This window comes from Dermochelys coriacea, chromosome 9 (assembly GCF_009764565.3).
Source record: "Dermochelys coriacea isolate rDerCor1 chromosome 9, rDerCor1.pri.v4, whole genome shotgun sequence".
Lineage (NCBI taxonomy): Eukaryota > Metazoa > Chordata > Testudines > Dermochelyidae > Dermochelys > Dermochelys coriacea.
Window position 1 is genome coordinate 8,423,286 of NC_050076.1, and position 27,901 is coordinate 8,451,186.

General features: G+C 55.4%; 1 protein-coding gene across 6 annotated transcripts in view; it reads left to right on the plus strand.

Moving 5' to 3' along the window:
* The window catches only part of FAM131A (family with sequence similarity 131 member A), a 39,125-nt gene extending 12,725 nt beyond the window's left edge, over positions 1–26,400 (plus strand). Inside the window, exons 2-6 of one of the 6 annotated variants that reach the window (XM_038415057.2) lie at positions 2,769–2,908; positions 17,239–17,332; positions 17,665–17,847; positions 21,723–21,851; positions 25,380–26,400. In XM_038415057.2, coding sequence (XP_038270985.1) covers positions 2,769–2,908; positions 17,239–17,332; positions 17,665–17,847; positions 21,723–21,851; positions 25,380–25,882 — 1,049 coding nt within the window. In that variant the 3' untranslated portion in view covers positions 25,883–26,400. Of the gene's footprint in view, positions 1–2,768; positions 2,955–17,238; positions 17,333–17,664; positions 17,848–21,722; positions 21,852–25,379 lie in introns of those variants that run through there. The other 5 variants (XM_043492545.1, XM_043492547.1, XM_043492549.1 and 2 more) reach the window with 5 other exon arrangements.
* Positions 26,401–27,901: the final 1,501 nt, after the last annotated feature.

Here is a 27,901-nt window from a genome sequence, read left to right on the forward strand (position 1 = left end):
CGTCAGCTCTTGAGGGGAACCCAGAGCCCTTCTAGCCAGGTCTTGGCAGGTACGTAAAGAGGACATGGGTTTTTCAGCCCTTTAGTTCCGCCGTGTAACATGCCTTGAGAATGCATCCGATGAAGTGAGCGGTAGCTTATGAAAGCTTATGCTCAAATAAATTTGTTAGTCTCTAAGGTGCCACAAGTACTCCTTTTCTTTTTGCGAATACAGACTAACACAGCTGCTACTCTGAAACATGCCTTGAGAATGGGGATATTAAAATCCCCTCCCTAGGCCATGAGCAGGAACCTGTTCAAGTCACTGGCAGCATTCTTAATGGGAGCAGAATCAGGGCCTTAAACTGCTAAAAAAAAAAAAAAAAACAAACAATTCCAGACTGCCCCTGTAAATAAGAGGGTGTAGTAGCGTCCCCTGGTGGGAGCCCAGCATTTGACCTCGTGTGTGTGTGTGTGTGGGGGGGGAGAGCAGCCCCTCCCCACCCCAAACTTCATGCCTTTTTAACAAACAGCTGTGAGTGTGAGGATCAGGCCTTTGGCATTTACATTTGCCATGAGTTTTGGATGGTCTCAGACACACACTGGGGAGAATCCTGGCTCCCAGGATTGCCCTGGCCAGTGAAATTTCACAGCGTGCTGAGTATGGCATTCCAGTCCATCCTGACCCTGGCGGTGCCTTGTCTCCCATTGATGTGGCCGCAGCTCAGAGACAGAACCCCCCACAACCAAAACCACAGCGCCTCTGAAAAGGTTCCAAGCAAGCCACATGAGGATGTGGCTGGGATGGCAAGGTGACAGAGTCTCTGCTGGAATAGCATGCTGAGGACGGGCCTGGCTCACAGACCCCGGAGTGACATCACCCTGAGGCAGAGGGACAGCAAACTGCCTATTCATCACTTACGCCTTGTGGCCTAGTAGAGCAAAGTGCAGACCTGCCCCTCCTGAGATAGAAACGCATGTGACCCACTGGTGGGTGAGTGTGTGGTCAGTCCCCTTTCGTGCCTGAGCCACAAAGAATGGGATCCTGTTCCAGCCGCTGCCGGGGAGCCCGGAATCCAGTTGTGTGTGTAGCTTTGCGGGTCCCAGTTGGACCCCTGGTGTTTTGACCAGGATTTCAGCCATCACAAATGCCTTCTATTTTAAGTATTACGGTAGGGCGTACGGGCCCCAATCCCACTGCGCTAGGCATGATGCAAACATGTGACAAAGGGAGGGTCCCTGCCCCGAAAGCATGCCGATCTAAGCAGAAGAGACAACAGGTAGATGCAATGGACAGGGGAACAATGAGACGATTGGGATCAGAGGCGCGCCAGCTGCTGATGGTTTATGTTCCATCTGGTTGATAGAAGAGAGAACAGTACAATTAGTGCCGACAGCATGTCTGCTAGGAAATCCGGCAGCCCTGTTCGGGTGTGTCTGTGCACGGTAACCTGTGTGCGCGTGCGTGTGCATTCGCACGTGTAGGGCCTTTATGCTATTCTCTTTTGCTAGAAGAGTGGAATTCACTCCCTCTGCATGGCAGGTTTGTTTAAGGTTCCACACACACCACCTCCCGCCATGTGGAGGGTTTGCTGCCCTGGGGTTTACATGGCACCGCGTTGGGGTGAACTTCACCGGATGGACTCCCAAAATCCAGGGGGATAGCTCTGGGGAAATGCAAAAGAATGGCCTTGGATTCCGTGCCGCAAATACTAGTGCAGAATCCCACCCCCTTTCAACATGTGGGCTGAAACCCACAGGGAAGTCCACGCACCAAGATCCCTCTTTGAAGTTGGATTGACATAGCTGCGTTGGTTGGAGGTCTGTGAAAAAAACACATCCCTGATGACACGTTTATACCGACCTAAGCCCCAAGGTAGATGCAGCTTTGTTAATGGAAGAAGGAAAGCTTCCATCGATTGAGACTCTGTCTGCAGGAGAAATGCTGTAGTGGTGCAGCTGTACTACAGCCACGGAAGGGGGTTCCTGGGTCGTTGCTGTAAATCCACCACTCCAAGAGGTGGTAGCTAGGTTGATGGAAGAATTTTTTTCTATTTTAACCTAGGGGTGTCTACACCAGGGCTTAGGTCAGCTTCATTACATCCCATTTTACACAGCCCTGAGCGGGAGAAGTGAAGCTAACCCATCTCTGTAGTGTAGATCAGCCCATAGCTACCGTCATTTGGGGACATGGTGTCCCTACATGGACAGAGAAACCCATCCCCCTTCCCCAGCGCTATCTGCACTACAGGCTTATGCTGGCCCAGCTATGCCGCTATTGTCTCTGGGTGTAGACACAGCTTGGCCTCCATGGTGGTTTAGTGCCTGTTAATACTTGGACTAAAACATTAAACCAGCCTCTCCTCTCCCCTTCTCATTGCTCCTATTCCCCTGGGGAACAGAAAGTAATTCCCCATCTGTGCATTTATGGTCCCACTGGGATGACTAACGTTAACCCCTTGTTGTCGCTGCCCGCCGCCTCCTGATGGTGCTCGGAGACCTTAGAAAGAGGTTCGCTGGTAACAACGGGGTGACATTTACATTCAAAGTCTGGGATTTCTTAAAGGGAAGAATCAACCTCCGCTGTTGCCCAGAATTGGAGAGATCTGGTCCCAGCAGAAAGCTCAGAGCCAGAGTCTGGTGCAGAGCAGAGGGGACACAGCCAGTGTCCTGCCCAAGGCTGTCACTTTCCTGGAGGGAGCAGTGCGGTTTAGAGTCCCCAGGGGGCAGAGGGCCCCGCAGCAGGGCTAGGCTCTTGGGGGCTGACGTTTCTCTGTGCTCTCCCCACAGTGGCTGTGGACACGACTTTGCATGTGGAGTGGAATGAGGTGAAGGCCCTGCCTGTCCTCTCGCCCTTGGGGAGCACCAGGACGTCACTAGTCCACAGGCCGGTTCGGCAGAGCTCGGTGGACAGCCAGGACTCTCTCGAGGTGCCACAGTTCTCATCCCTCTGCCTTTGGGGACGGGGGGTGCTCCGTAGGTGAAATGAGCTATGAGTGGGCGTGTGGGTCTATGGGGCAGCTGTTTGGTGCAGGGGGAGATGGGGAGGAGGGCCATGTGCGTAGCTTCTCTGCCTTTCCAATTCAAGTGAAAGCCAGTTGCCGGTTATCTAGGGGTTCTCTTAAGGCCCCAGCTGCTGGAGTCAGGCCAAAGTCTCACTTCAGCCCTACTTACGTGGCACATAGGCCTTGTGCAATGAAAACAGCACCTGGGGTTTGGTCGGGGCTGCTGTCCTCCCTACCATCAGGATAGACCCACAATAGCAACACTTCCCCCTTTGCCAGTGCCTTGCAGCTGAAGATCCCAGAGTGCTTTGCAACCCAAGAATGAGCCTCATCTTGCAACCTTCCTTGCAACCTGGGACATAGGTGGCAGTGGTAGGCCTATATTGGAGGAAGGGAAACTGAGGCCCCCGTTTTCCACTGTAGCATCCAAATATCAGTGGCTTGTTTCAATCGTGAATCTAAGAGACTTGCTCAAGGTCAGGCCCAGCATGTACAGCTTTGCCAGCCCAGCCACATCTAGCACCAGTCCACCCTAGTGTGGCGCTCAGATCCCATGGTAACTGTCGACTGTGTGATACCTCCGAAATCTTTATTGGCATGACAGGCAAGGGTAGAACCTTTGGGCAGGGAGGAGCTGGCTGGAGGGGGACATTACTGAATTCCAGTCATCTCCTCCCCTGGCCTTTCATTTCAGGGTCTCCCACATCTCATGGCTGCCTGGTTTAACTTTCTGCCTAAGGCTGCTGTATCCCTGGGGCTTTCTGAGGTTGTGTCTACACTGCAAGTGAAGATGTGCTTATAGCACGGGTAGGCACCCCTGTGCTAGCTTTAACCTAGGCCACGATAGTAGTGGAGATGTCCATCCAAGGCCTCACGATCGTACCCATCCCTCTGCTGTGACAAGCTTCAACCAGAAAACTGGCTGTCCTCTTTGCCCTTGTCTGGGCTAGAGTATTTTGCTACTGTGAGCACCACTGCAGCTCCCAAGCGCACTGTGCTCCATGCTCATGTCACAGGGCGATTGCACGCGCCCTGGGGAGCAAAGCTGCCTCGGTATCGTTGCCTGGCCAGCATGCACAGGAATAACAGGCATGGGTGGTGCAGTCGGTCTTCCCGCTCTGTCTATCTCCCTGCCCGGTGCTCTAGCTGTATCTCCAGCTCAGGGCTCTGCTCCCTGCAGCTGTGATGGGTTGGGGATCACTCACATCCGTAAGGGGTTCTGTCACCACCTGTCTAGTAACTTGGGGTGCTATACTGCTTTGCTGCTCTGGCTCAGAGCCTTGACACCCATAGCTGGTCCTTGAGTATAAAGGTCACATCTTGGCTTCCACCGGCCTTGTTACACCTTGCAGGGTGACCCCAACAGCCCTTCTGGTCCCAAGTCTCTCCAGATCTGTCTAACCTGAGTTCTTAATGACCGGCCACTGGGATTTTCCCCTCTGGCTCACCGGATCAGTTCGCTTTCTGGGACACATGGTCCAAACAGTTTGCACAAAGGAGAGCTGCTAGGCATAAAAATAAAAAGTTTACTTAATAGAAAAATCCCAGGTTCAAAGATGAGCTAGTGAGGAAAAACAAGCCCAGGCAAGTAACGCAGCGAATTAACAGACACACAACTCCAGGATTCACACTTCTGTGTTAGTTAACTTGTATTAGAAAAGGGACATTGTCTATTGCCTCTGCACGGTTTCCCCGCATGCTCTTATTTGAAGGGATTCAGCCTTTCCCCAGCTTCCCATTTAGAGGCTGTCCCTCACCCCCATCGTTTCTGGATAAAAACCCTCGGACGCAAGCCTGATTTTAAAAGGCTTTCCCCCCTCACCCCCCTCGTTCTCCTGGCATGATGACTCTCAGTTATTCAGAGTAAGCTCCCTCCTTCCTTAGGTTTCCAAGACTGGGGGTTTCTTGTCAGTTTCAATGTCTTTCCATTAACTTTAATGGTCCCCCATTGTCTGTTCCTGACTGGACAACAGGTCATTGCTTGGAGCCAGTTTCATGGGAACATCTGGCTTGGGAGAAACCACCCCTTCTGGGCGGTGTGTGTGAAATCATAGACCAAGTCATGAGTTTAGTACTTTATATACATAGATTGATCACCACAGTCTGTCTCCATATCTTATAATACCCATCACGCTCAGAACATCACAGGCTTTCATAAAAGACTTCACTCACTACACTTTTCTAGTACAATAACGTTGTGTGCAAGACATTGGTTCAGTTACTTGCTCTTTGGAGTTCAGCCCCCCTGGTTTCCCCTTGGAGTGTCTGGCCCCTGATTGTCACAGCAGCCTCTCTATGGTTAGAGTGCTGGGGGAATACGGCTCCCCCAGGGGTAGAAATGGGTGCCCAAATCAGGGGTGTCTGGGCCAAGATAGGAGGCCGAGTGGGTCTGCACACACTCTTCCTCCTCCTCCCCCTGCTCCCCCCCCGACACTTACACCCTCAATGTACTTACATTGCCAGAGCCACCCATGGACTGTATCAGCCGTGTCCCCTGTGCTACTGAGACCTGAAAAAATAAGAGCGGGGAAGGGTCCTTGTAAATCCACCGACACCCCATGTTGCTTCAGCACCCATTCTTCCTCCCGGTCACCCCGAGAAGCAATCTATCCCCCCAGACCCCAACTGCGCTAGGTCAGGGAAGGAAGGGACTGTCTCCTCTCCAGACCCAGCGAGTGCAGATGGATGCTCTGTAAAAATAGGACACGCAGTGTGACTGCTCTGCACTGCTGCAGCTTGCAGGGGCTGTGACTGGACCAGGGCTAGCAAAATCTGGGTGTCCTTGTTCTGCTCTGGTTTCTTCCTCCATGCAGCTCCCTACCCCTGATCCAGTCAGACCTACATGCCCCCCATTCTGCTCAAAACTCTCTCCTGCTTTGATAATAAATCCAGTCCCTTGTCTTGGAGTAATTCATCAATTCCCAGCCAGAAGGGACCATTGTGATCATCTAGTGTGACCTCCTGGATCACCCAGACCAGAGGACTTACCGCAATAATTCCTAGAGCAGATCTTCTGGAAAAAACATCCAATAGTGGTTTAACAATTGTCAGGGATGAAAAATCCACCATGACCCTTGATCAGTTTTTCTCGTGGTTAATTAGCCCTATTGTTAAAAATTTACACCTTATTTCCAGGCTGAATTTGTCTAGCTTTAACTTCCAGCCATTGGACTGTGTTGTACCTTTCTCTGCCAGACTGAAGAGCCCATTATTAAATGTTTGTTCCCCCTCATCAGTCTGGATTGTAGGTGGCTTTGTCCTCCAAGTCCAGACCAGGCTCAGGGCTGTAGAGATGGTAGATAAGGTGAATGCCCAAGTTGTGGGTGGGCCTCAGGGGCATTCTCTGCCGCTCATGAGCACCCTGCTTCGGCCACATAGGCGCTAACTCTGGGGGTGCTCTGGGGTTGGAGCACCGATGGCTGGCAGCCTCCCCATCAGCTCACCCGCCCCAGCGCCTGCTGGCGGGCCCTACAGATCAGCGCCTCCCCCTCCCTCCCCGCGCCTTTCACCCCTATGATCAGCTGTTTTGTGGTGGGCAGCAGGCTGGGGAGGGAGGAAGGGGGAGCAGTGAGGACTAGGTGTGCATGGGGAGGGGGCAGAATTGGGTGGGGCAGGGTGGGGCCTTGGGGGAAGGGCTGGAATGGGGGCGGGGCAGGGCCAGGGGGCGAGCACCCTCCTGGTGCTTTGGAAAGTCAGTGCCTGTGTCCTGCCAGCCTCCCTTTCTGAGCTGGGGAGAGACCTTGCTGAGCTCAGAACATGGGTCTAGCCCCGAGCTCTGCACCCAGCAACCCCCTGGTTCAGTCCTGGGGAAAGCAACCCTTCTGCTCTCCTGTGAGGAGCGGTGCACCCACGGTGCACCCAGCGGGGGCTGGGGCAAACGAGGCAGAGAGATCTTGGGAGCATGGAAGCAGTTGAAGTCTGTCTCTTTCCCCCTAGCTACAGCCTCCATGATCTTCAGTGGGATTGGGGGTGCTCAGCAGTGCTCATAATCTCCCGCTTTGATGGAGGGGCCTAAATGTGGCTTTAGGAGCCAGCTCAGGGGGTCCAGGTTTGTCAGTGTGTGAAGCGCCCTCAGAGCAAGGCAGAGCCTTTTAATGGATCCTTCTGGGATGGCTCTCTGGGTACCCAGGGCAGTGAGTCCCCCTGTTCTCCCTCATGCTGGAGGCAGGGGGATACTTGCTTGTGCTTAGCTTGGTGTCAGCTGCCTGACACCTCCAGCCTGGTAGCCCCCAAAAGCACCCTCCTCGGGGCAACGCCAGCCCTCCCTTTGTCTTGCAGGCTAATGATAGGTGCACCCCACTCCCAGAGCCCCTCTGCAGGGTGCCCTGTAGTGTCCAGCCCCTTATCCACTGAATGCCCCCAGAAACACCAGGTCTGCTGTCCCCAAGGGGCCAGTGCGCACACACCAGTTTGTAGGATTCAGCTCAGGATCGGCTCCTTGCTTAACATCACAGCTCTGAGATAGTCAGAGTGAGCCATGGAGACGTTTAATATCAAAGCTTCAAGAGGGCATGGGGAAGGATGTTGGAAACAAACTTGTAATGTGCTTTCTGGGGGGCCAGGTTGACCTCCCGGCTAAAGCTGTTTACCTTACCCCCAAAGTCCTCTGCAGCTTTTCAGACAAGGCTGGTTGTGGTCCCATTTTCATGCCTGTCCGCATGCTGCCCGGTTACTTCCAAAGTGCAGGCTGATGGGGTGTCATCTTCCTTGGTTACTTGTGTCCCCAAAGTAACCAGGGAGCTAAGCAGGAGGCAACATCCATTGTGTTCACTTAGAGTGCTGAATTTACAGCTCAGCAGAGAGACAAGTGAGTAAACATCCCTTGTCTGACAGAAAACCTGTTTGTCAACTCGGCTTTGAGGCAGAGTCGAAACCTTGTTTGCTGTACACATCATAACTCCTTGCGTAGTGTCTGTATCTACCATTCACACCGCTAGTAATGATGAGTGTGAGCCCAGCTTTCATTTAAGACCTCCCAACGACGTTCCTTGGTGAACCAGAACGGATACACCAGAATCAGGACGTGCCTGTAACCCCTCTTACCCATTGGCATTGAGGGATTTTTGGATTACAACCTCCCATGTGGTTTATGTGCAGGTGACTCCCTGGGCCTCTGGGCATTGGCGTTCTGCAGCCGACTGAGAACACGACCCCCCCCCTCACTCCAGCACGCCACATACTCTGTCCCTACCCACACACCCTCCCTCCCCTCCTTTCCCCAATGCGCAGGCCCCTCTGGCCCCTGTACACACATTGCCCCGTCCCTGCCCCTCTGGGGTGATGGGCTTGGAGGCTGCAGATTGTGCGGAATAGGGGGATCCCAAGGGGATGAACCTTTCAGTGCCCTGCTGATCAGGGAAGGACAGCCATGGGTTAATCCCCAGTGTGGAGTTGCCCCAGCATTCAAAGCCCAGAGGAGACTAAGGTCTCGGCACCTTTAGACTTCTCGGCATTCCTCCCCAGCAGTAGCCAAGCATCTTGGTCAACCTTGCCCACTCAGTTGGGTAACCAGAGCTCTTGCCCCTGGGCAGGTGGGGTGTCTGGGCTAAGCAGACATGGGCCTTTGCACTGGGGAAAGGGCAGGAACCATGGTGAGCCCCAGGGATTCCTGCTGGCACTATCCCCAGGGATTTGGACCATGTCCCTGGGGGCTTGGTTGCCCTGGAGCTCTCAGGCATTCCTGGCATCACCGTTACCCCCCAGAAACCCAGCGCTTCTCTTGTGGCCATTCCCCAGGGCATGGCTGGTCCTGACATACCCTCTGCTGTCATGGACCTGGCTCCCGGAACATCCCTGGGGTTGGGGCGGATCCAGCACTGGGCTCGATGGGGAGGCAGGTCTGTGTCTAAACGAAGAGGGAATTCAGGGAACCCCCACAAATGTGTTTGGGATTGGCACCGGGCTGGGCTGGGCTCATAATCAACAGAGCGAGTCCTCGGCAGGCTACAAAGGGCTTCTGGGCCCAAAGAGCCCAAGGGCGGCTTCTAGACTCCAGCATGAAACTGTCCTTTGGATCATCCTTGTTTGCTCTCTTATGGCTGCCTCTGAAACAAGCCTCCATCTTCTGCCTCCCCCCATCAGTCCCCTCCCCCATCCTCTGCCACCCCTCCTCACTCATTCTCCAGCTGGTGCATCCCTTTCCCCTCCTGTGCCCTTTGGAATGCGGGACACGACTGGGAGCTCTTTAGGGCAGGGCCTGTTTCTTGCACACCTGTGTGTGGTGTGCCCAGTGCAATGGGCCTCTCTCACGGCTGCAGTGATACAAGCGCACAGAACACCAGTGACGGGTCCCACGCAGGGGCAGCGAGCTGCTGAGCGGGCAGGTTAGTTGCTCTGTTCATTACCCTGAGCCCGGGACTGTATTATTGGGTGCTCTTAGCTCAGTGCCCCCAGCCTGCTGGCCCCTGGATGAGACCCAAGTGCTGGGCAGTGAAGTGGGGTCTGGATACTGGAGAACCAAGGAGCAATTTAGCCTTATCTCAATGAACTGCAGAGCAGCAATTACTGCCTGGCCTGTGACAGCCCCTGCCCATAGCTCACCAGCAAGGGCTGGGCGCTCAGCCTGTGCCATGCACCGAGGGACCTGGGAGAGCCTGTGCAGTGTCTCTCCACTGACCCCCTCACCTCCTGGTCCCTGACTCCTTGCTGGCCTGGCTGGGGTATTGATACTCCTCGGTCCCTGACTCCTTGCTGGCCTGGCTGGGGTATTGATACTCCCCGGTCCCTGACTCCCTGCTGGCCTGGCTCAGGTATCGATACTCCCTGGTCCCTGAGATCCCAGCCAGGCCAGCAGTGACTCAGGGACCAGGGAGTATCAATACCCCAGCCAGGCCAGCAGGGACTCTGGAGTATCGATACCTCAGCCAGGCCAGGAGGGACTGCGGAGTATCGATACCCCATCCAGACCAGCAGGGACTCAGGGACTGGGGAGTATCGATACACCAGCGAGGCCAGCATGGACTCAGAGACCAGGGAGTATCAATACCCCAGCCAGGCTAGCAGGGAACTGATAATCTCAGGTCCCTGAGTCCCTGCTGGCCTGGCTGGGGCATCGATACTCCCAGGTCCCTGAGTCCCTGCTGGCCTGCCCGGGGTATCGATACTCCCTGCTGGGGCACATCTCTTCCCTCATTGCTGATGTTCAAATTCCCGTCCTCTGAGGCTGGAGCCGTGATGCTGAAGGCCTCTTCTTGCTGCCCCTGCTGCCAGGACCCCTCCGTGGCTGTGGTCAGTGTGAAGTGAGCCCTGAGCTTTCCCCTCCCGCTGATCCTGCGGCCCTGACTCCCAGCCTGGCCCGAGCACGTGAAGGTTTTCCCATGAGCTTCGCTGAGCCTGTCCTGTGCAGCCAGCAGTCTGTGAGCTAGGCTGGGGCCTGTCCCCTCCATCCCCCGCTCTGCCCCCTTCCCCACGCCCTGCTGCAGCCCCAGCTCCCTGGTATCTTTTCCTGCCACGCTGCACTGACGTCAGTGCCAAGCCAGGTCTGTATCCTGGGCGAAATCAGTCCATGGTGACTGGTTGCCATGGAAATACACCTTGTTGCAAGCTTCAAGTCCAGAATCACTTCCTAGGAAGCCACTGGCTATGAGCCACTGGGGCTGGGTCTAGGGCTGCTGCCGGGGAGGCAGGGGGCAGCTGGCAGTGCCAGGTAAGACCATGCGGAGGCTGCGCTTCTCCCGGGTGGTGCTGGGACTGTACCCAGGGGCCAGGCACGGTGACAGGAGCTGAATTGGCTCCTACTGTCCCTGGTTGTGGGAAGTGTGTCCCCAGCTGCTGCCTCTTCCTTGCCCCTGCTGGGATCTGACCAGCAGCCGGGACAGCGCCCGCAGAGCGTGTGCCTGAAGTCCCTCTCCCATGCCTGGCGCCTGTTGCATGAGTGTTTGCAGTGGCCCCGAACTGCATGTGGCTCCTAGGGTCTGTCTACGCTGCACAATAAGCCCGGACTCTGACTCAGGCTGGAGCCCAAGCCAGTCTGACTTAGATCAGCAAGCACTCAGGGCCTGGGACCTAGGATCCCGCTTGGGGAGTGGGTCAGAGCCTTGAGACCCGCTGAGAGCTGGGGCCAAGCTGTGGCTGCAGCTCAAGCCGCAGAGCCGAGTCTCTGCATAATGCAGTGTGGCCTCGGTAGCACAGCCTTGAGACCCGGGTCCAGCAATGGCAAACCCAAATGCCGTCCCACGTCAGGGCTGTTCGCTACCTCAGCTGCTGGGCTGGCTTCTCCTGCAGAATGGCAGGCGCTTTCAGCAGGGGTGTGCGAAGCGCACTTCCCCAGTCCCAGCGGGTGGCTAATTGCCAGGGCAGCTGTGGGGCGTTCATGACTGAAGCATTCAGAACCATTATCCTTTATCTTGCTTTTATTTTCCCTCCTGTCACTCGTGATTGCTCTCCCACACGCAGCCGATTTACTTGTTTTCTTAATGGTGTTGATAAAATGATGACAACGCTGCTTCCCTGCAACCGTTTCCTAAAGCTCTGCGAGGTTTCCAGGCTGTAGCTCCGGGTCCAGGCCAGCCCCTGCAATCCTGCCATGGGCAAATCCACTCCAGGGCTTAGGGGGAACCCAAGAAAATATTTATCCCGAATGGTGAAATATAGTCTGCAAAGTTACAGGAGCAGCCAGCTATACTCAGTTAAACAGCGTAATGCTATCAATGCTCTCCTTCAGCACCTCGCACGGCTTCCTGCTGGGGAGGAAGAGGCAGGCGTGTGTGTGTGTGTGTGTGTGTGTGTGTGTGTGTGTGAGAGAGAGAGTGTACATGTGTAGTGGGAGAATGTATGAAGGTGTATATTGAGTGTGTGTGTCTATATATATGTATAGTGGGAGAATGTGTGTATATATAGTGTGAGTGCATATATAGATATAGATGCATGTAACGTAGGAGACTGTGTATACTGTCAGTATGTGTGTGTAATATATAGATACACACAATGTGTAAGGTGTGAGAATGTATGTGTATATTTAGTGTGCATGTGTGTAGTGGGATAATGTGAGTATAAAATATACACGTATCTACATGCCTTTGGGCCTAGACTAGTGCCATTGTGGAATTATAGACGTCAGAGGTGGACAAGGCCTACTGGTTATTCCCCAGTGGCCAAGGCAGGTTCTTTGTCTAGTCTGGTTTGAGCTGACTTGAGCAAAAGGGTTTCCATCACCTGTGTAAAGGGATGATGTTCAGGAAGGACACGGGGAAGAACTGCCTGAATATGACATCACTCTACGCGCTGACTCTGTACTGAGGGTCGCTTTCCCCTCAAACCCCAATTGTATTTCCCCAAAAGGATTCTCTGGTGCTGTTGTTTCCTGCACACCTCCTCTCGTACTATTTCACAGTCATCTGATGTTTGCAACACCTCCCAGGTGAGTGTCATTGACAAGCAAAATCTACACGCTCTTTACCCATTCTTGCAAATCATTCACACACGCTCTGTGTACTACAGACAATGAAGGTAAAAGAATATTAAGGTTGCAAATTGCCCATGCAAACTTAATTCAGCCCCCTTGTGTCTATGTATTATGAAACAGTCTTTAATTACATGATCACATACATTTTTTCCCTGCCTCATTCAATATTTCTTTTTGTCCCCTCATTCACTGTTTGACCCCTGACCTTATTTACCATATGCCGTCTAAACCCTGCACTGAATACAAAACTATTCATTTCCTCAGGGGTGTTTCTAAGGTGCTCTCATTATAGTATCCGAATGCTTCACAAACATTGATGAATTTATCTTAACTGCCCCCCTCTCTTGGGGTTACTGTGATCCCCATCTTACAGACAGGGAGCAGAGAGACAGAGTTTTAGGCCAACTGTCCACTATCTTTTGATGCCCAACTTGAGACAGCGAGGGCCTGACTGAGAACTTAGCAGTTTTATAACACTTGATACGTTCAGAGCACAGTTCTGATCAATTTCAGTTGCAGTTGTGAGCACGCTGCATTTCTGGACATAAGAGCCCAGAGTCTCAAGTCAGAAAAAGAGGATCACGCAATTAGTGATTTGCGAAAAAGCTGGAGTATGTGGTTTGCCTAGAATTACACAGGCAAAGGCAGGGATAGAATCCACTTCTCCAAGGTGACATTCAGCTGCCTTAACCAGGAGCCATCCTTTCTCATCCTTCAGTTCCCTCTCTCTGTCACTAGCCACCTTCCAATTACTGTGACAAACGAACCAGCCGTCTTACGGACAGCAGCCTCATTCACTCTACAACCATGCTTCATCCCCGAGCAGATCTATCCCATCCACTGAGTGATGGGGAGGGGTCCAGTGGAGAAAAGAGTATACGATCATGTAATGAAAGACTGTGTCAAAATAATGGAGTGGCTAATACAGGACTCAATTAATAAAGAACTAACGGCCGATAATATAATGAATGCCAATAAACATGGCTTTATGGACAATCGAGCCTATCAAACTAACTTGATGTCTTTTTTTGATGGGATTACGAGTTTGGTTGATAAAGGTATTAGCTTTGATGTAATATGCTTCGCCTTCTGGAAGGCAGAGGACTTGGGACCACGCAACATTTTGATTAAAAAACTAGACTGATACAAAATTAAAATGACACACATTAAATGGATTAAAAACTAAGAGAGAGGTCTAAAAATGTGATTGTGGTTGGCACTGATGCGACCGCTGCTGGAATTCTGTTTCCAGTTCTGTTGCCCACAATTCAAGTTGTTGATAAATTGGAGAGGGATCAGAGAGGAGCCATGAGGAAGATTAAAGGATTAGAAAACATGCCTTATAGTGATAGCTCCCAAGAGCTCAATCTAAACAAAGAGAAGGTTAAGGGGTGACTTGATTACAGTCTGTAAGTATCTACATGGGGAACAAAGATTTAATAATGGGCTCTTCAAGCTAGCAGAAAAAGGTACAACATGAGCCAATGGCTGGAAGTTGAAGCTAGACAAATTCAGACTGGAAATAAGCTGTAATTTTTTAACGGTGAGAGTAATTAACCATTGGAACAACTGACCAAGGGCTGTGGCAGATTCTCCATCCCTAACAATTTTTAAATCACTATTGGATGTTTTTCTAAAAGATCTTCTCTAGGAATTATTTTGGGGCAGTTCTCTGGCCTGTGTGATACAGGGGGTTGGACTGGATGATCACAAAGGTCTCTTTTGGACTTGGAATCTGTGAATCTATAACAAGATCCAATGGCTGGAAGTTGAACGTAGGCAAATTCTGACTGGAATTAAGGCACAAATGTGTAATAGAGTGTGTGATGAAGCGGGACTGTTCTTAATGTTTCTTCTGAATAGTGTGGGGGTGCCTCAGTTTCCCATCTGCAGTTCTTAAGTATCTAGGTGGTGGGATAAGGGTGTATGATCATTGCAGAGCCCTAGAGGGGAGGTGCATGCAGGGGTCTGGACACAGAGAATGGGACACCCCTGTTTCCTGATGGCCTGGGCCCTTCCACCCTGCAAGGTGAGAGCTAAAGGGTTGGAGAACAAAGGAATCCGGTGACCTCCTGGCCCGGGAAAGGGACAAAGCCCAGAGGAGGAGGGGCCTGGAGAGAGTTTCAGTTTGGGGCTGGCTAGGGACATGGAGTGAAGTGCAGACGGGGTTGTCTGGCTCACTGCCCCCCCAAAATGGACCCCGCTGAGGGGTCTTGTTCTCTGCACCTACAAGCTCTGTGTTAGACCATGTTCCTGTCATATAATAAACCTCTGTTTTACTGGCTGGCTGAGAGTCACGTCTGACTGCGGAGTTGGGGGGCAGAACCCTCTGGCTTCCCCAGGACCCTGCCTGGGTGAACTCGCTGTGGGAAGCGCACGGAGGGGCAGAGGATGCTGAATGCTCTGAGGTCAGACCCAGGAAGGTGGAAGCCGTGTGAGCTGTGTGTCCTGAAGACAGGCTGCTCCCAGAGAGGAGACTTCCCCAGAGTCGTGACTGGCTTCGTAGGGAGCAGTTCCAGAGCATTCCCAGGGGACTCCATGACAATTGACCTTTGGTACAATTTATCCTGGGACATGGCGGATTCCATCACTGGGAATTTTAAAACTGGATATTTTTCTCAAAGACGCACACTAATTCAGGGAAGTCCTGTGGTCTGTGTTGCACAGGATGCCAGACTGGATGATTACAATGGTCTCTTCTGGCCTTCTGCTCTGTGAATCAGTGAATAATGCATACGCACAAGAGGGGACCGAATTAAGGTTGCACAGGTAAGCTAAATTCTGGCATTTCCTAGCTTCTGAGTGCTTGCCTTTGCAACCTTATTCTTTGAACATTTTAAACATAATTTCCTAACATAAAAAGCAAACAAACAAACTAAACCCCACCACCAAACCTGAAGAAGAAAAAAAAAATTCCATCACGTGGAAACATACTGACTCCAACTGGATACATCAGCAGGGTTCAGACCTTTAGATCCACAGCACAGACTGTGATTGACTTATGCTCACAGAGTAACTGATAGCAGCAGTAGGCTGTTATCCTCTGTCTACTAGAGGCGGGGTGAGACACGATTTGCTGATGGGTTTTATAGCTATTTTCGGACTGCAGAGGAGACTCAGGACTCCTGGTTCCATTCCAGAGTATGTAGGGGAGTGTTCGCTAGTGCTTATAGACCGTTCTGACCCATGCCCCCAGCCTCTCCCTTTCCCTTCTGCTCCTATCTAGCCCTCCAGTTCCTGCAACCCCCTCCCTCATCCCCATCTGTTTTTCATCCCGCTATATTCCAGTGTGGTTGCTTCCTCCTTCTCCATCTCCTCTCTGCCAGCTGGGGGAGCAGTGAAAGCATAGGACAGACAATCTCCCTTCTCTCAGTTCTGGTCCCCAACAGAGAGAAGCAGTGGCAGGGAAAGTCCTGCTCAGGCCCTGCAGTGCAGCCCCTGGCTGGAGCATGCTCAGTTGCTCTGCGGGGATGGTGTGTGCATGGTCTGGTCATACAGTAGAACCTCAGAGTTACCAACGCCTTGGGAATGGCGGTTGTTCGTAACTCTGAAATGTTTGTAAGTGAACAAAACGTGATGGTGGTTTGTTCAGAAGTTTACAGCTGAATACAGCTTTGAAACTTTACTATGCAGGAGAAAAATTCTGCTTTCGTTTGTTTTTTTCCGTAGTTTATGTTTAATACAGTACTGTACTGAATTGCTTTTTTTGTTTGTCTCTGCTGCGGCCTGATTGTGTGTTTCCCGTTCCAAATGTGGTGTATGGTTGACTGGTCCGTTCGTAACTCTGGTGTTTGTATCTCTGAGGTTCTGCTGTACTTAGGAACTGTGAGGGGATAGAGCGTGCTCAGTGCAGATAGTCTCTTCAGAGAATTTAGTTGCCAAACTCTAACAAGTCTCTACTGAGCATGTACACGCAGATTTTTTCAGAGATGTATAACTTGGTCAAATTTGGGCGGATTTGCCTGGAAACGGAAAAACCACATCTCTGACACCAGTGTTATGCCCCAGCCAAATGTTGTGACCCCCCCTGCTCCAAAGGATGGGGGTGCTGGAGCTTCCAAAGAAAACAAGTTGTAAGAAATTTTAGCAAATGCAAAACAACATATTTTTTCCTAACCTTGATTTTAGAAATAGCTGAATCATTTTAGCTGAAAATTTAAAATATATAAATATATTCAGCCTGAGGCAGGCACCTGGCATGGAAAATTTCAACCCAAACAGTTAAAGTATGGCAAGTTATAATCAGCTGAAAACAGGGACCTATAATGATAACTGTCAGGTAAACTTAACTATACACATCACTATCATCTCCACCTATAATATATAGTGTAGATTTTTAAAGGCAAAATGATATTTAGGCACCTAGTTCCTACAGAACATCAATGAGTCTCGAGCCATCAGTCTATCTGGCCTCTGTTGCCACTGCAAATCTTTGAGCACCTATCAGGATGCTCTGAGTAATCTCTTGTCTACATGGGCCATGCCATGTTCAAGCCAATCTGTATTAATGTTTCAAGTGAGATTTCAGGCTGTATCAAACATTTTGGGAAAATGGGGTGTGTTTTTCAAGCCCCCTGCTGCGTTTCCCTCTAGTGCCTTTACACTGTAACTGATAAAGAGCAGTGGGGCAGAAGACAGAGAGAGGGTCCCTGTCCTGGACTCAGGGTGGAGCCTCCGAGGCAGCTGGACTCAGGGGTTCCTCTGTGGGGAAGGGGGTTAATTGAGTCAAGGAGTGTTGATTGATGTATCTATCCCTCTCTCTCCATATGGGGTCTCTGTCTCAAGGGATAGCAAATGGCAGGTGCCCAGAGTGCTGGGGCGGAGACTTACCTGCTTCTCTTCTGTGTTGAAGGTAAATGTTGAAGACACTGTCGAAATGTTACCCAAGTCCCGGCGAGCGCTCACAATCCAGGAGATCGCTGCCCTCGCCCGGTCCTCCCTGCACGGTAATGCTGGGGGGCCTCGTGTGCGTGTCTCAGAGGGGTGTGCCATGAGGGCGGAGAGGGACTGGGGACTGCATCCTTCTAGGAGAGGGGTGTTTCATGGGATTTGGAGTGGGGGTGGGGATGTCTCATTGGGGTTTGTGTCACCCGTGGGATGAGCTTATGAGGACAGAGGATGTCTCATGGGGGGGTGCCCGAGGGATATCTCATTAGGGAGTGGGGGTGTCCCATTGGAAGTGACATGGGGTGTCCCATTGGGTGGGTGCTGGGTTTCCATAGGTCCCCCTCCTGGAGCCCTGCCCGCTGCAGTCCCTGATGCTGCCCGGTGTGTTCAGGTATCTCGCAGGTGGTGAAGGACCATGTCACCAAGCCCACGGCCATGGCGCAGGGCAGGGTGGCGCACCTCATCGAGTGGAAAGGCTGGTGCAAGCCCATGGACTCCCCGGTGGCTCTGGAGAGCGCCTTCAACTCCTACTCGGACCTGAGCGAAGGGGAGCAGGAGGCCAGATTCGCAGCAGGTGGGAGCGGTGCGAGGGGCCTGGGCACATGGACTCCAAGAGGCTCACTTGAGAGGGCGATGGAGGGGGGTGTTCCCCACCCGGTTAGAGGAATGGCAGGAGGGTTATTGCCAGGCATGTCACAGAAATGGGGCCCTGCCCCACAGAGCTCCCCAGGGGATCCAACAGAGAAATGCGGAGAAGGAGAAACGAGGACTAAGCCCCCACTCTCAGTTTGGGCAGAGAGGGGGGTTAACCCCCCCTCATGTTGGGGGAGTAGCGGGAGGGAGTTACCACCTAGTTGTGAAGCACCCCCGTGCGGTCCTCTGCAGAACCTGGAGGTGGTGGGGCAGAGCTCTGAACAGCGTCCCCAGCCCCCAGCTGAGCACGGCTCGCTCCCCTGCTGTGGTAGAGAGGGGCATGCCCTTCCCACCGGATCCTCCCTCACGTCCGTTCGGTGCCACTCCCTTGCTGATGGCAATCCCCATTGGCCCATCCGCTGCTCAGACCTGGGTCCTGGTCGGCCGGGGAACAGGGGACAGCAGGGCGGCGCTGTCGTGTAGGGCACCCCCTCTGCGGGGGTTCGCCCTGACGCCTCAGTGAGGGCTCCACATGTGCTGTAGGGATGGACACAGCAGCCAGGCCACAGCCCGGCAACATGGAGAGCGTGTCCCCCCCCCGCCACGGTCTGCAGGTGGCACAGACAATAGCCAAGGCTCTGCGCTGACCCCAAGCGCCCGTGTGGGCTTTGCTCACGAGCTCTTTGCCCAGCACTGTTTGCCAGTGGCTCTGTTTTGCTGCAGCCCAGAGGGGATCCGGCCTGCCAGGGAGGGAGGTGAGGAGGGGCCTGTGTCCAGGTTATCGCTCTCTGCTCCCCTGGGTGGGCTCTTCTGAGCTGGCAGGGCCCGGCAAGCTCTGCCCTTGGAAATCCAGGCTGGGAGCTGAGTCACTGAGCGAGTGGGAACGGAGCCAGAGAGGGAATCATTAACCTGCCCCACCCCAGGTAGGCAGGGGCTGAGTTTAGTGCCACCCGTCTCAGCTGATCACCAAGCGTCCCAGCCCCGCAGCACCACCCTGACCACTGCCCCGGGACAGGCAAGTGCCCGCTCAGCGGAGCCCTGTCACGTGACTGTCACCCAGGCAACCAGCCAGCCCCACGGGCTGCCGAATTCACTGGCAGAAAGAGGGGGCGGGGGCACAAGGACATGCATGTTGCCAGATCTGATCAGCTCATTGTCTAGCACACAATCTAACCGCCTGCCCCTGGCAGCGGGAGAAGCCAGTACCCTATTGCTTTGCCGGGAGGGGAACCCCCTCACCTGGCTGGCAGTACATGGGAGTGCAGTGCAGTGCATGGGGGGTGCATCCTTTGCATTTATTAAGGGCCCCATCCAGGAGCTCTGTCTTTGCTTAATCTGCCAATCCCTGGGCTCTCAACCTGGGGGTCACAAAGCAGTGTAAGGGAGATACAGTTACCCTGCCCTTCCCATATTGCTACGTGGGAGGCTGGCTGCCCAGATGGTAAAGGTTGGGAACCAGTGCACGAATTATATCGACCTCAGATAACCTGAGCTCCTAGCCAAATCCAGCCTCAGTCCACTCAGTAACAAGGCAGGGCCCCCATTCCACTGCAGACCCTGATGATGGGGGTGCGGGAATGGAGGAGGGAAGCATTCCTTCCCAACCCCCACCATTGCCTTCCCTGCCCTGGCAGTCGGGCATTTGCTCACCCGTCCAATGCTCCTCTCTAGAGAAATGTTCCTGGTGGCTATCAAATGATCTGGTCTCTTTAAAGGTCCAGGCACAGAGTCCGTCTGCACGGCCAGAGCATGCTGCTGCCTTGTGCTGAGACACAGACCAGACGGGGCTGGAGCCGCGTTCCAGCCCTTGCCTTTGCTACTGTAAATCACCCCCGGCTTCGTCCCCACCCGTAGCACCAGCCGTCTGGGATGGGGCACAGCCAGCCGGGTCCCATCACCACCCTTCCCCTTCCCAGTGTGGTCTTTCCCTCGTCTCTCCCTAGCGCCTCCTCCTGTGGGAGTCTCTCTGTAAGGAGATCTCTGGTCTTCAGTGCAGTCCCTGGGGCGGTGGGGAAGGCAGATAGGCAGGTGAGACACGCAGGGCAGGGGGAGCAGGGGCTGAGGCAGCTGCTGGCCACGGGGAGGAGGCCGCAGGAGTGGCACCCCCTTGGGTTGGAGGCTAGGGTCATGGTGAATACCCCACATGGGACGGGTGAAGGGTAGATTTTAACGAGCCCCTCGCTGCCATGCAGGCTGCGTTGCAAAGAACAGCAGGCAGGGCTAGGTGGGAGGCAGGTGGGGCTGGACTTGCGGAGCAGGGGAACCCTAAGTTGTAGAGAAAGGCAAGATCTGAAGGAAGTGCCATAAGTAGCCAATGTGGGCCCCAAATCTTCCCCAGAGCCCTGGTTGCAGGGCCATGGCAGGAAGCTGAGTCAAAGGCTGGGTCGAAGGCACATTCCTACAGTGGGCCCCACTGGCTCCGGGGGTCACACATGACCAGGGAGGGGCACAGGGCTGCTGGAGGGAGCAGAGAGTCACCTTGGGGTCTGTGTGAGGGCTGCATAGGTGTGTTCATAGCTGCTCGGCATTTGCCTTTCTCTGAAGTATCAGGAACTGGCTGCTGTTTGTGGATTCACCCAGAGCCCTGCGTCTATGGGTCTGACCTGGCACCCCAGCCCCTGAGCCTGGGTCTGACCTGCCTCCCATGCCCCTTCCACTGAGCCTGGGTCTGTCTCAGCACCCAAGACCCTGCTCCCACATCCCCACCACTGAGCCTAGGTATTTCTCCTGGCCGTGGACAGGGCTTTGCAGGCCACTGAGACAGCTCAGCCGACCAGCCCTTCAGCTGCATTACCTGGGTGGATGCAGAGCCTAGAGCCCAGCAGAAGCTGCAGAGTTAAGCCTGGTTCCCGGGAGAGCTGGAGCATCCAGCAGGGAGCTGCCCCCTCCCTGGCATCTGGGGGAAGGTGACGCACAGAGGCAGCTGCAGCCCTGAATTAACCAAACAAGCGGCTCTTAACAACAGGGTTTGTTGTTCGCTGACAAGCAAAATTAGAAAGAGTGGGGCTGATCCTTCATGGTGCTGAGCCCCCATTGAAGCCCATGGGCCCGATCCTGCGCTGAGCCCCACCGCAGCCCCCACTGACTCCAATAGGCCCAGTCCTGCCTGTTGCTGAACCCCCTGGGTCTCCATGACTGATGGCCACAGTCATGCATGGTGCTGAGCCCTCTCTGCCCCACTGATTCCACCAGGCCGGTCACCCTGTGAAGTGCTATTGGTTCTCTTGGGCCCAGCTGCCCCCACGTGGGCTGCAGTGTCAGGCCCCCAGTGAGAACAGAGGGGTGCCCTGCCTTGCTCCCGGACCACCTGTGGTGTTCCTTCGGCTCTCCCATGGGGGGACACACAGTGGTGGGCTCCCTAGCCTGCCTTGGTAGGAGGCTTCTCCCAGCAGTGGGGAGCTGAAAGCCGAAAGCCATCTCTTAGCACAGGGCTGGGCCCAGGGGACCGAGTGACACACGAGGATCCGGAGTTGTGGCCTGTGGGACCAGTGCCTGCACAGGTTTCAGTGGACAGTCAGGGCGTGCCGGTGATGTGGGGTCCCCCTGCTCTGGGCCGTGTTGGTGACTGCGTTTCCTACACACCTGCTCTGGGATTGAGGAGCCAGTGATCAGGAGTCCAGCCTGGGCTGTGGCTAGGTGGCCAGGGCAGGTGGTGCTCAGCCTTGCTTCTCCCGGTGCAGCAGTACCCACCCCGAAGGGTCCCTGCCCCGCATCCTGGGACGGGACACCCAGTGTTATTCTGCAGCTGCGGGGGGCTGGCGTCTCCCCAGGGGGCCCCTCCTGAGAGCTCATTGGTCTCCCTCCCTGCTTCCCCAGGTGTGGCCGAGCAGTTTGCCATTGCCGAAGCCAAGCTGAAGGCCTGGTCTTCCATGGACGGGGAAGACTCCAATGACGAATCCTACGACGAGGACTTTGGGACAAACACCAACAGCACCCAGCCAGCTGGTGAGTGAACAGGAGGCATTGCCCACATCCGTGGGGACCCAGGGGCCCCCACCTACAGACTCTGGGGAGCAGGAGGCCCCACGCATGTCAGGCAATGGGGCAGGGGCTCCCCACCTGTGTCATGTGCCGGAGCAGGGCCTACCTCCATGCCCCCCAGGGGAGACATGGGGGGGGGCTCTGGGGCCCCTGGGTGCCGAGCTGGACTGAGTAGATCTGTGTGGGGTAGTGCCAGACACTGTGGGGCCGACCTCTGGCCAGTAGGTAACTAAATATAGATACCCCCTCTACAGAGATGGGGAAACTGAAGCAGGAAGCCCACGGCCTCGAGTCAGTGGCAAAATCAGGGATAGATCTCTACAGCTCAGCTCCTGGGTCTTCACTCAGCCCCCAGCACCTGTTTCATACCCACAGAATGACCCTCCTATTTCCTAGGCCAGGGGCTCCCCAGGGTCTGCTGGGTCTGCAGTGACCAGAGCTTAACGCCTCATTCCCAGGGAGGGCGCCCTGTACCGCTGGGGGCTTTTCCGATCTGCGCTTGGTGCTTTGCAGGCGAGCAGAGAGGATGGCACTGAGCTGATGCGAAGCGAGCATGTCGTGGGTCATTCCCACTCGAATCACCCTTGTGGCCTTGTGGAGTGTTTGTGAGCAGGAGCTGAGTAAAGCAGGGAGAGCTGGGCTGGCTGGGTTGGGTGGGCATTCGGCACATGGGGAGCAAAGAGAAAAGCATGCAGGCAATGGGTCGTGGAGGCCAGCCCCAGAGCTGGGTGCCGAAGGAGCCCTGTCCAGCCACCCACCGGGCTTGTCTTACGGCCGGCTGCTGTGCACTGGGCAGGGGCTCATCGAACCGGCCAGGCGACGCCCAGGTCCCTCCCCTGAGAGCGCCCGGCGGTGCTGAGTGGTTCCCCTTCCAAAGCGCCAGCGCTTCGCGTGCCCTGCCAGGGCGCTACCCGCTCTCCTGGCTCCGCCAGGGCCCGAAGACATTCTCCACAGCCTTCTGCACCTGTCTCCCCAGCCCACGTAGCTGCCTCACTGCTCCCCCCTTTTCCAGGTCATTCATTCAAGCCTGGTCCCCCTGCAAACCTTGAGCCATGCTGCAAGTTGGCCATGGACTTCTCTTTGCCTTCTGCCCCACCGCTCGTGTTTCTCAGACACAGCACCTCACCTCTCCCCCCTCTTTTGAGCAGTGGGGACCAGCATCTGCACAAGTCTCAGTGGGCAGCGCAGGGCATGCAAGTGCTCCCCTCCTTTCCGAGGCTCTGCGGGGTCCAGCTTGAGAGGGACCCCAGGGCACGTTCCCTACCTACATCAGCCCCTGCTGCCTGTGGCAAACAAACAGGAAGGAGAGGCTAATGCACGTGTCCTCTCCAGGCATGTAATCCCCCTCCTGTGCAAACAAAGGTGCTTTCTCACAGTTATTAGATGCCCACTAATCTCAGGCAATTTGCTTGTCAAAGGCAGTCAGCAATAATCTGCCCACACTCTATCCAGAGAAGGGTCTAATTGCTCTTCTGTAATTAGAGGGAAAGTGGAAGAGCTGGCGGATGGGTACCCACCCCTGATTGAGTTTGTGGGCATGGAATGGCACCGCGGGCATTGATCCTGTGGCACCCTCCCCCAATGCCGCTCTGAAATATGCCCCCAGCTCCTGGGCATACTAACATGCTGCAATCCCTGGGAGGGACCCTGGCTGGGACGCATCCTTCCCGGGGGGTTGGGGCTCTGAGCCTCAACAGAAGGCAGCTTGTGGGAGAGGGAGCGACCCACTGATTCCTGCTGCAGCCCAGATGTCCAAACTCGGTGCAAATTCATGTGTTAGAATCAAACGTTTAGAAGGATTTTTTTACAAAGTCCCTGGTTGGATTTTCAGGAGCAGGGAGGGTGAGAGGGTGGCATGGCTGGGGAGCGGGCCCTGAGAGCGCTGGCGGATGTTAGGCACAGCATGAAAAGAGGCCTCCCCACACATGGCTCTGCCCGTGCCACTCAATCCCGACCTCCTGAGCTCCCCACACACACAGCTCTGCTAGTGCCCCTCAGTCCCGACCTCCAGAGCCCCTGAGCTTCCCACACACACAGCTCTGCTAGTGCCCCTCAGTCCTGACCCCCAGAGCTCCCCACACACAGCTCTGCCAGTGCCCCTCAGTCCCGACCTCCAGAGCCCCTGAGCTCCCCACACACAGCTCTGCCAGTGCCCCTCAATACCGACCCCCAGAGTCCCTGAGCTCTGAGAGTGCTGCTGTGGGGTGACCTGGCACACAGCCCCCAGGACATGTGTGTCAGAGCCAGTACTGCGACCTGCCCCCTCGCTCCTGGGCATGGCCTCTCCCGAAGGGGCCTTCCAAGCTGCCTCTCCCTGGGGCCAGCCAGGCGTCACTGAGCTGCCCAAAAGGGTGCAGGGCCAATCCGGAGGGGTGGAGAGAGGCAGGCAGAGGCTACAGGGGCAAGAGAAGGGGAGTCTCTGCGCAGGGGAAGCTGCAGGGCCTCTTGCCAAGTGAGCCTAAATACCCGTCTGCTCAGAGGGTCTGATTTGCAGATCCCCTGGGGCACCCAGCTAAGGGCCAGGGTTTCCGACATGCCTCACAGCTCCCGTGGGGACGCTCGTGGGCAGATTTCCTGAGGTGCTCTGCACCCAGCATGCTGGGCACTGCACAGAAGCTGGACCGTAGTCCTTGCAGGTGAACAGGGCTTTGGCTCGGGTCAGAGGCTGCCCAGGAGCGCAGCACTCACTGGGGCTGAAAGGCCTGGACCCTGTGGGGCTAGGGTCCAGCTCTGCCTCTAGCCCATCCTCAGGTCCTTGGGATGTGTTTGTTTCTGTTGCGTTTCCTTGAGTCACCCTTTTCCATAAGTTGCTTCCCAGGGGCTGGGCCTGTGGCATTATTCTAGCCATTGCGGGATCTCCAAAGGCCAGGCCTCGCTCAGGGGGGAGCCCAGCTCAGCCCAGCCCTGGCTTGGGTCAGCCATAATGCTGCCACTTCCTGGCTTCCCACCCTTCATGTTCCCAGTGACACAGCTACTTGGCTGGATGCACACAGCTGCCAGCAGCCCCGTCCGTCTGGGGCAACTGCTGGCCTGGTGAATGTCCTGGGTGCATGATGAGCTGCTCGTGTCCTGGCCACAGCTCCCTCCCTCACCCATCCCTTGGCTGCAGCTGGTATCGCATCTCAGCTGTTTGCAATGGGGCTGCAGGCAGCTGTTGTTGAGAGACAGAGGCAGCCAGGCTGGAGCAGGGGAGGGCATCTCTAAAGCTAATGGGAGAGGAGGTGCAGTGCATGGGACAAAAAGATCCCTCCCTGGGGGCCATGTGGGGAGGGGGAGTGAAAGGGCCGGGGGAAGCAGCCAAGATGGGAGGAAAGACCCGCTTTAATCCACTTCTGCCCAGCAGCAGGGATTCTCCCCTCGGACGCGTGCAGGAGGCCTGGCACTGCCTAGCCGGCTGCCAGGATACTCCCCCACCTGGTGCCCGTGGCGCTGTGGGGAGAGAGCGAGGCCAGACCGTGCTGCTGAAGCCAGGTCCCCCCTTGTGTGTTGCAGATGCTGCAGGCCACCTGCCGCCCGGCTCCTTCCTGAAGGATCTCCTCCACAGCCGCCCGTGCCAGCTCGACGTCCAGCAGGGCTCCTGCGAGCCCGAGAGCGACTCCTCCCAGACCATCTCTCCGGAGACCTTGTGCTCCAGTCTCTGCAGCCTGGAGGACAGTCTGCTGCTCAAGGAGCTGGGCTCGCCGGGCGAACTGGCTGCCAAACTGCTGGGCTCCATGGCCGGAGGGGAGGAGATGCTCCTCTCCAAGCTGCCCCCTCAGACTGGAGAAAGTGCCTTCCGGAGCCTGGGACAGCTGGAGTGCCAGGACTCCATGTACTCCATGTCCTACACGGAGTCCTGCCTCTCGCCCACGGGGGATGACAGCCTGTCCTGCAAGGATGACCACACGGCGTGCAAGCTGCACGGGGACAGCTGCGGGGTTCGGAGGAAAGTCTCCGACGTGGCCTCTTCGGGGGTGGTGTCACTGGATGAGGAAGACGAGGCTGAAGAGCAGTGAACTGGTCTTGGTCTGTGGCATGCTTCACCTGCCATCTCTGTCCCACTCCGTGACACACACCCCCCAGGCCCCGTTCCCTGTTCTTCTTGTGGGCGAGTCCTGTCTGGGGTTGGCGTGAGCCTTAGCCGGGCAGGGGAGGATGGTGGAAGGAAAATCCGGCCCCCCCACTGGCGGAGACTGGTGAAGCCTGAGGCCTCGCGGCCGGCCACTGGATGGATTTGCTTGCTGCGTCTCTCTCTCTCTCCCCTCGTCTGTTTTTTTGCATGAGAGTGTTTTGGGGATAACCAAAAACCCTGAATCGGAGCCAACTAGACCTGACGCCATCTGAGACGGTTCTGAGCATGTTCTGCACCCCACCTCCAAACCCCTGGGGAGGCGCCCTTCGCTGTCGGGGGGCATGGCTAGTGCTGTTAAAGCAACATGTGTACGTTCCTAATGAAGATTAAACCCCCTGCTCTGGGCCCTCAAGTCCCGGCTCAGAGCCGGTGCCGAGGTGCACTGTGCTGGGCTGCTCTGCACTTGACTTGGGAGGCCGTTTTTCAACCCTTTGGCACAAACCAGCTCTTTGCTTTTATCGTACTGGGTTTTATATTGTGAACCGACTCAAGGAGACGGCCGAGGCAGAGCAGGTTTGTCGGGATGGAGCTGGACAGGAATCGCCGTCTTTCCTGGGACGAGGGGGCACGGTCTGAGTTGGTGGGAGCGCGAGAGCAGATCTTTTTCTATATTTTTGTATGTTGTCTCTGTGTGGCCCGGGCCAGGAAGGTTGGGGGACGCTCCAGGGTGACATGGTGCAGGGATTGGTACCACCCCAGCCTCGCAATTAAGTATTAACTTCCCCATGGGACATCTTGGCCTCCAGAGAGCTGCCATCAGGGGCTGGGCGGTGGGGAGAGCTCACGTTCCCCTTGCTGGAGTAAATTCGAATGATCCCAGGGATACTTTCTGCATGCACAGACACGGGCATTTACCTGTGCTCCCACACGTGTGCACACAAATGCACGCAGACCCCCCCCCGTGCGAATGCACATGCCCCCCGTCCCCACTGTTCATGAGGGTGCTCAGCATTTTACAACCCCCATTTCTGCCTTGGAGAGCTGACTCTCTGCTCTGAGCCCCAGTGAAGCTTGGGCTGGGATGAGATCCGGCCCTGCCCCCAGGTCTGAGTTGGGAGCTGGATCCAAATGGGCTGTTTTCTGGTTTGGCCGTGGCTGAAATCTCATGGGATTTCATGCAAAGCCTCACCCCCAGCTTGGGATCAAACCTAGCCCCTAACACCCGCCCCAAATCCAGCCCTGGAGCTGACCGCCAGCCCTTCGGTCTGCTGGGGCGCACACACAGATCTGAGTGCAAACACGTACACAACGGTGCCAAGCGCCTGCCACAGGCCAGTGGGAAACAAAACCCAAGTCCCAGCTGTGGTGAGTGCCGCAGGTTCCCGTCCCTCTAGCTGAGGTGGGAGCCCCGTCCCCTCCGGCAGGGGGGCTGTGGCTGGCTCCTGGCAGCTGCAGCTTTTTGCCTTAGGTCCAGGAATGCTGAGCCTGGAACCCAGTGGAAATGCAGGGGCTTGGCGGGATCTTAGCCTCGCCCTGCAGGTTCTCCCTTGCTCTCGTGGCTGTGACAGCCCCATAGCATTTGCCGCCCCTCATCAGACTGTAGCTCCAACAAGTCAGCAGGCACCAGCCCCTGATGTTTCAGAGGAGTGGGGGCCTGGGCTGGGTGTGTGGACTATGACTCACGTCTGTGCGCCTTCACTCAGGTGCTAAATGCTGCCACATGTGACCCTGGGAGACCTTGGGCATCGGAGCCCCTGCACTGTGCATGTGCCCACAGCCTGGGGAGAAAGGGCAAAGCTGGGCGAGGTGTGTGGGGGGGAGAACGTGGCAGCAACCCCAAACTGGGCTTGTTCGTGGTTAAGGGATCCTGCAGCTTTAAGGGTCCTGCTTGGCTGCTAGCTGGTGCTCACAGGTAGGGCCCTTATGGGGAGCTGGCTAGGAAGGGAGGGCAGTGCCCCTGGGC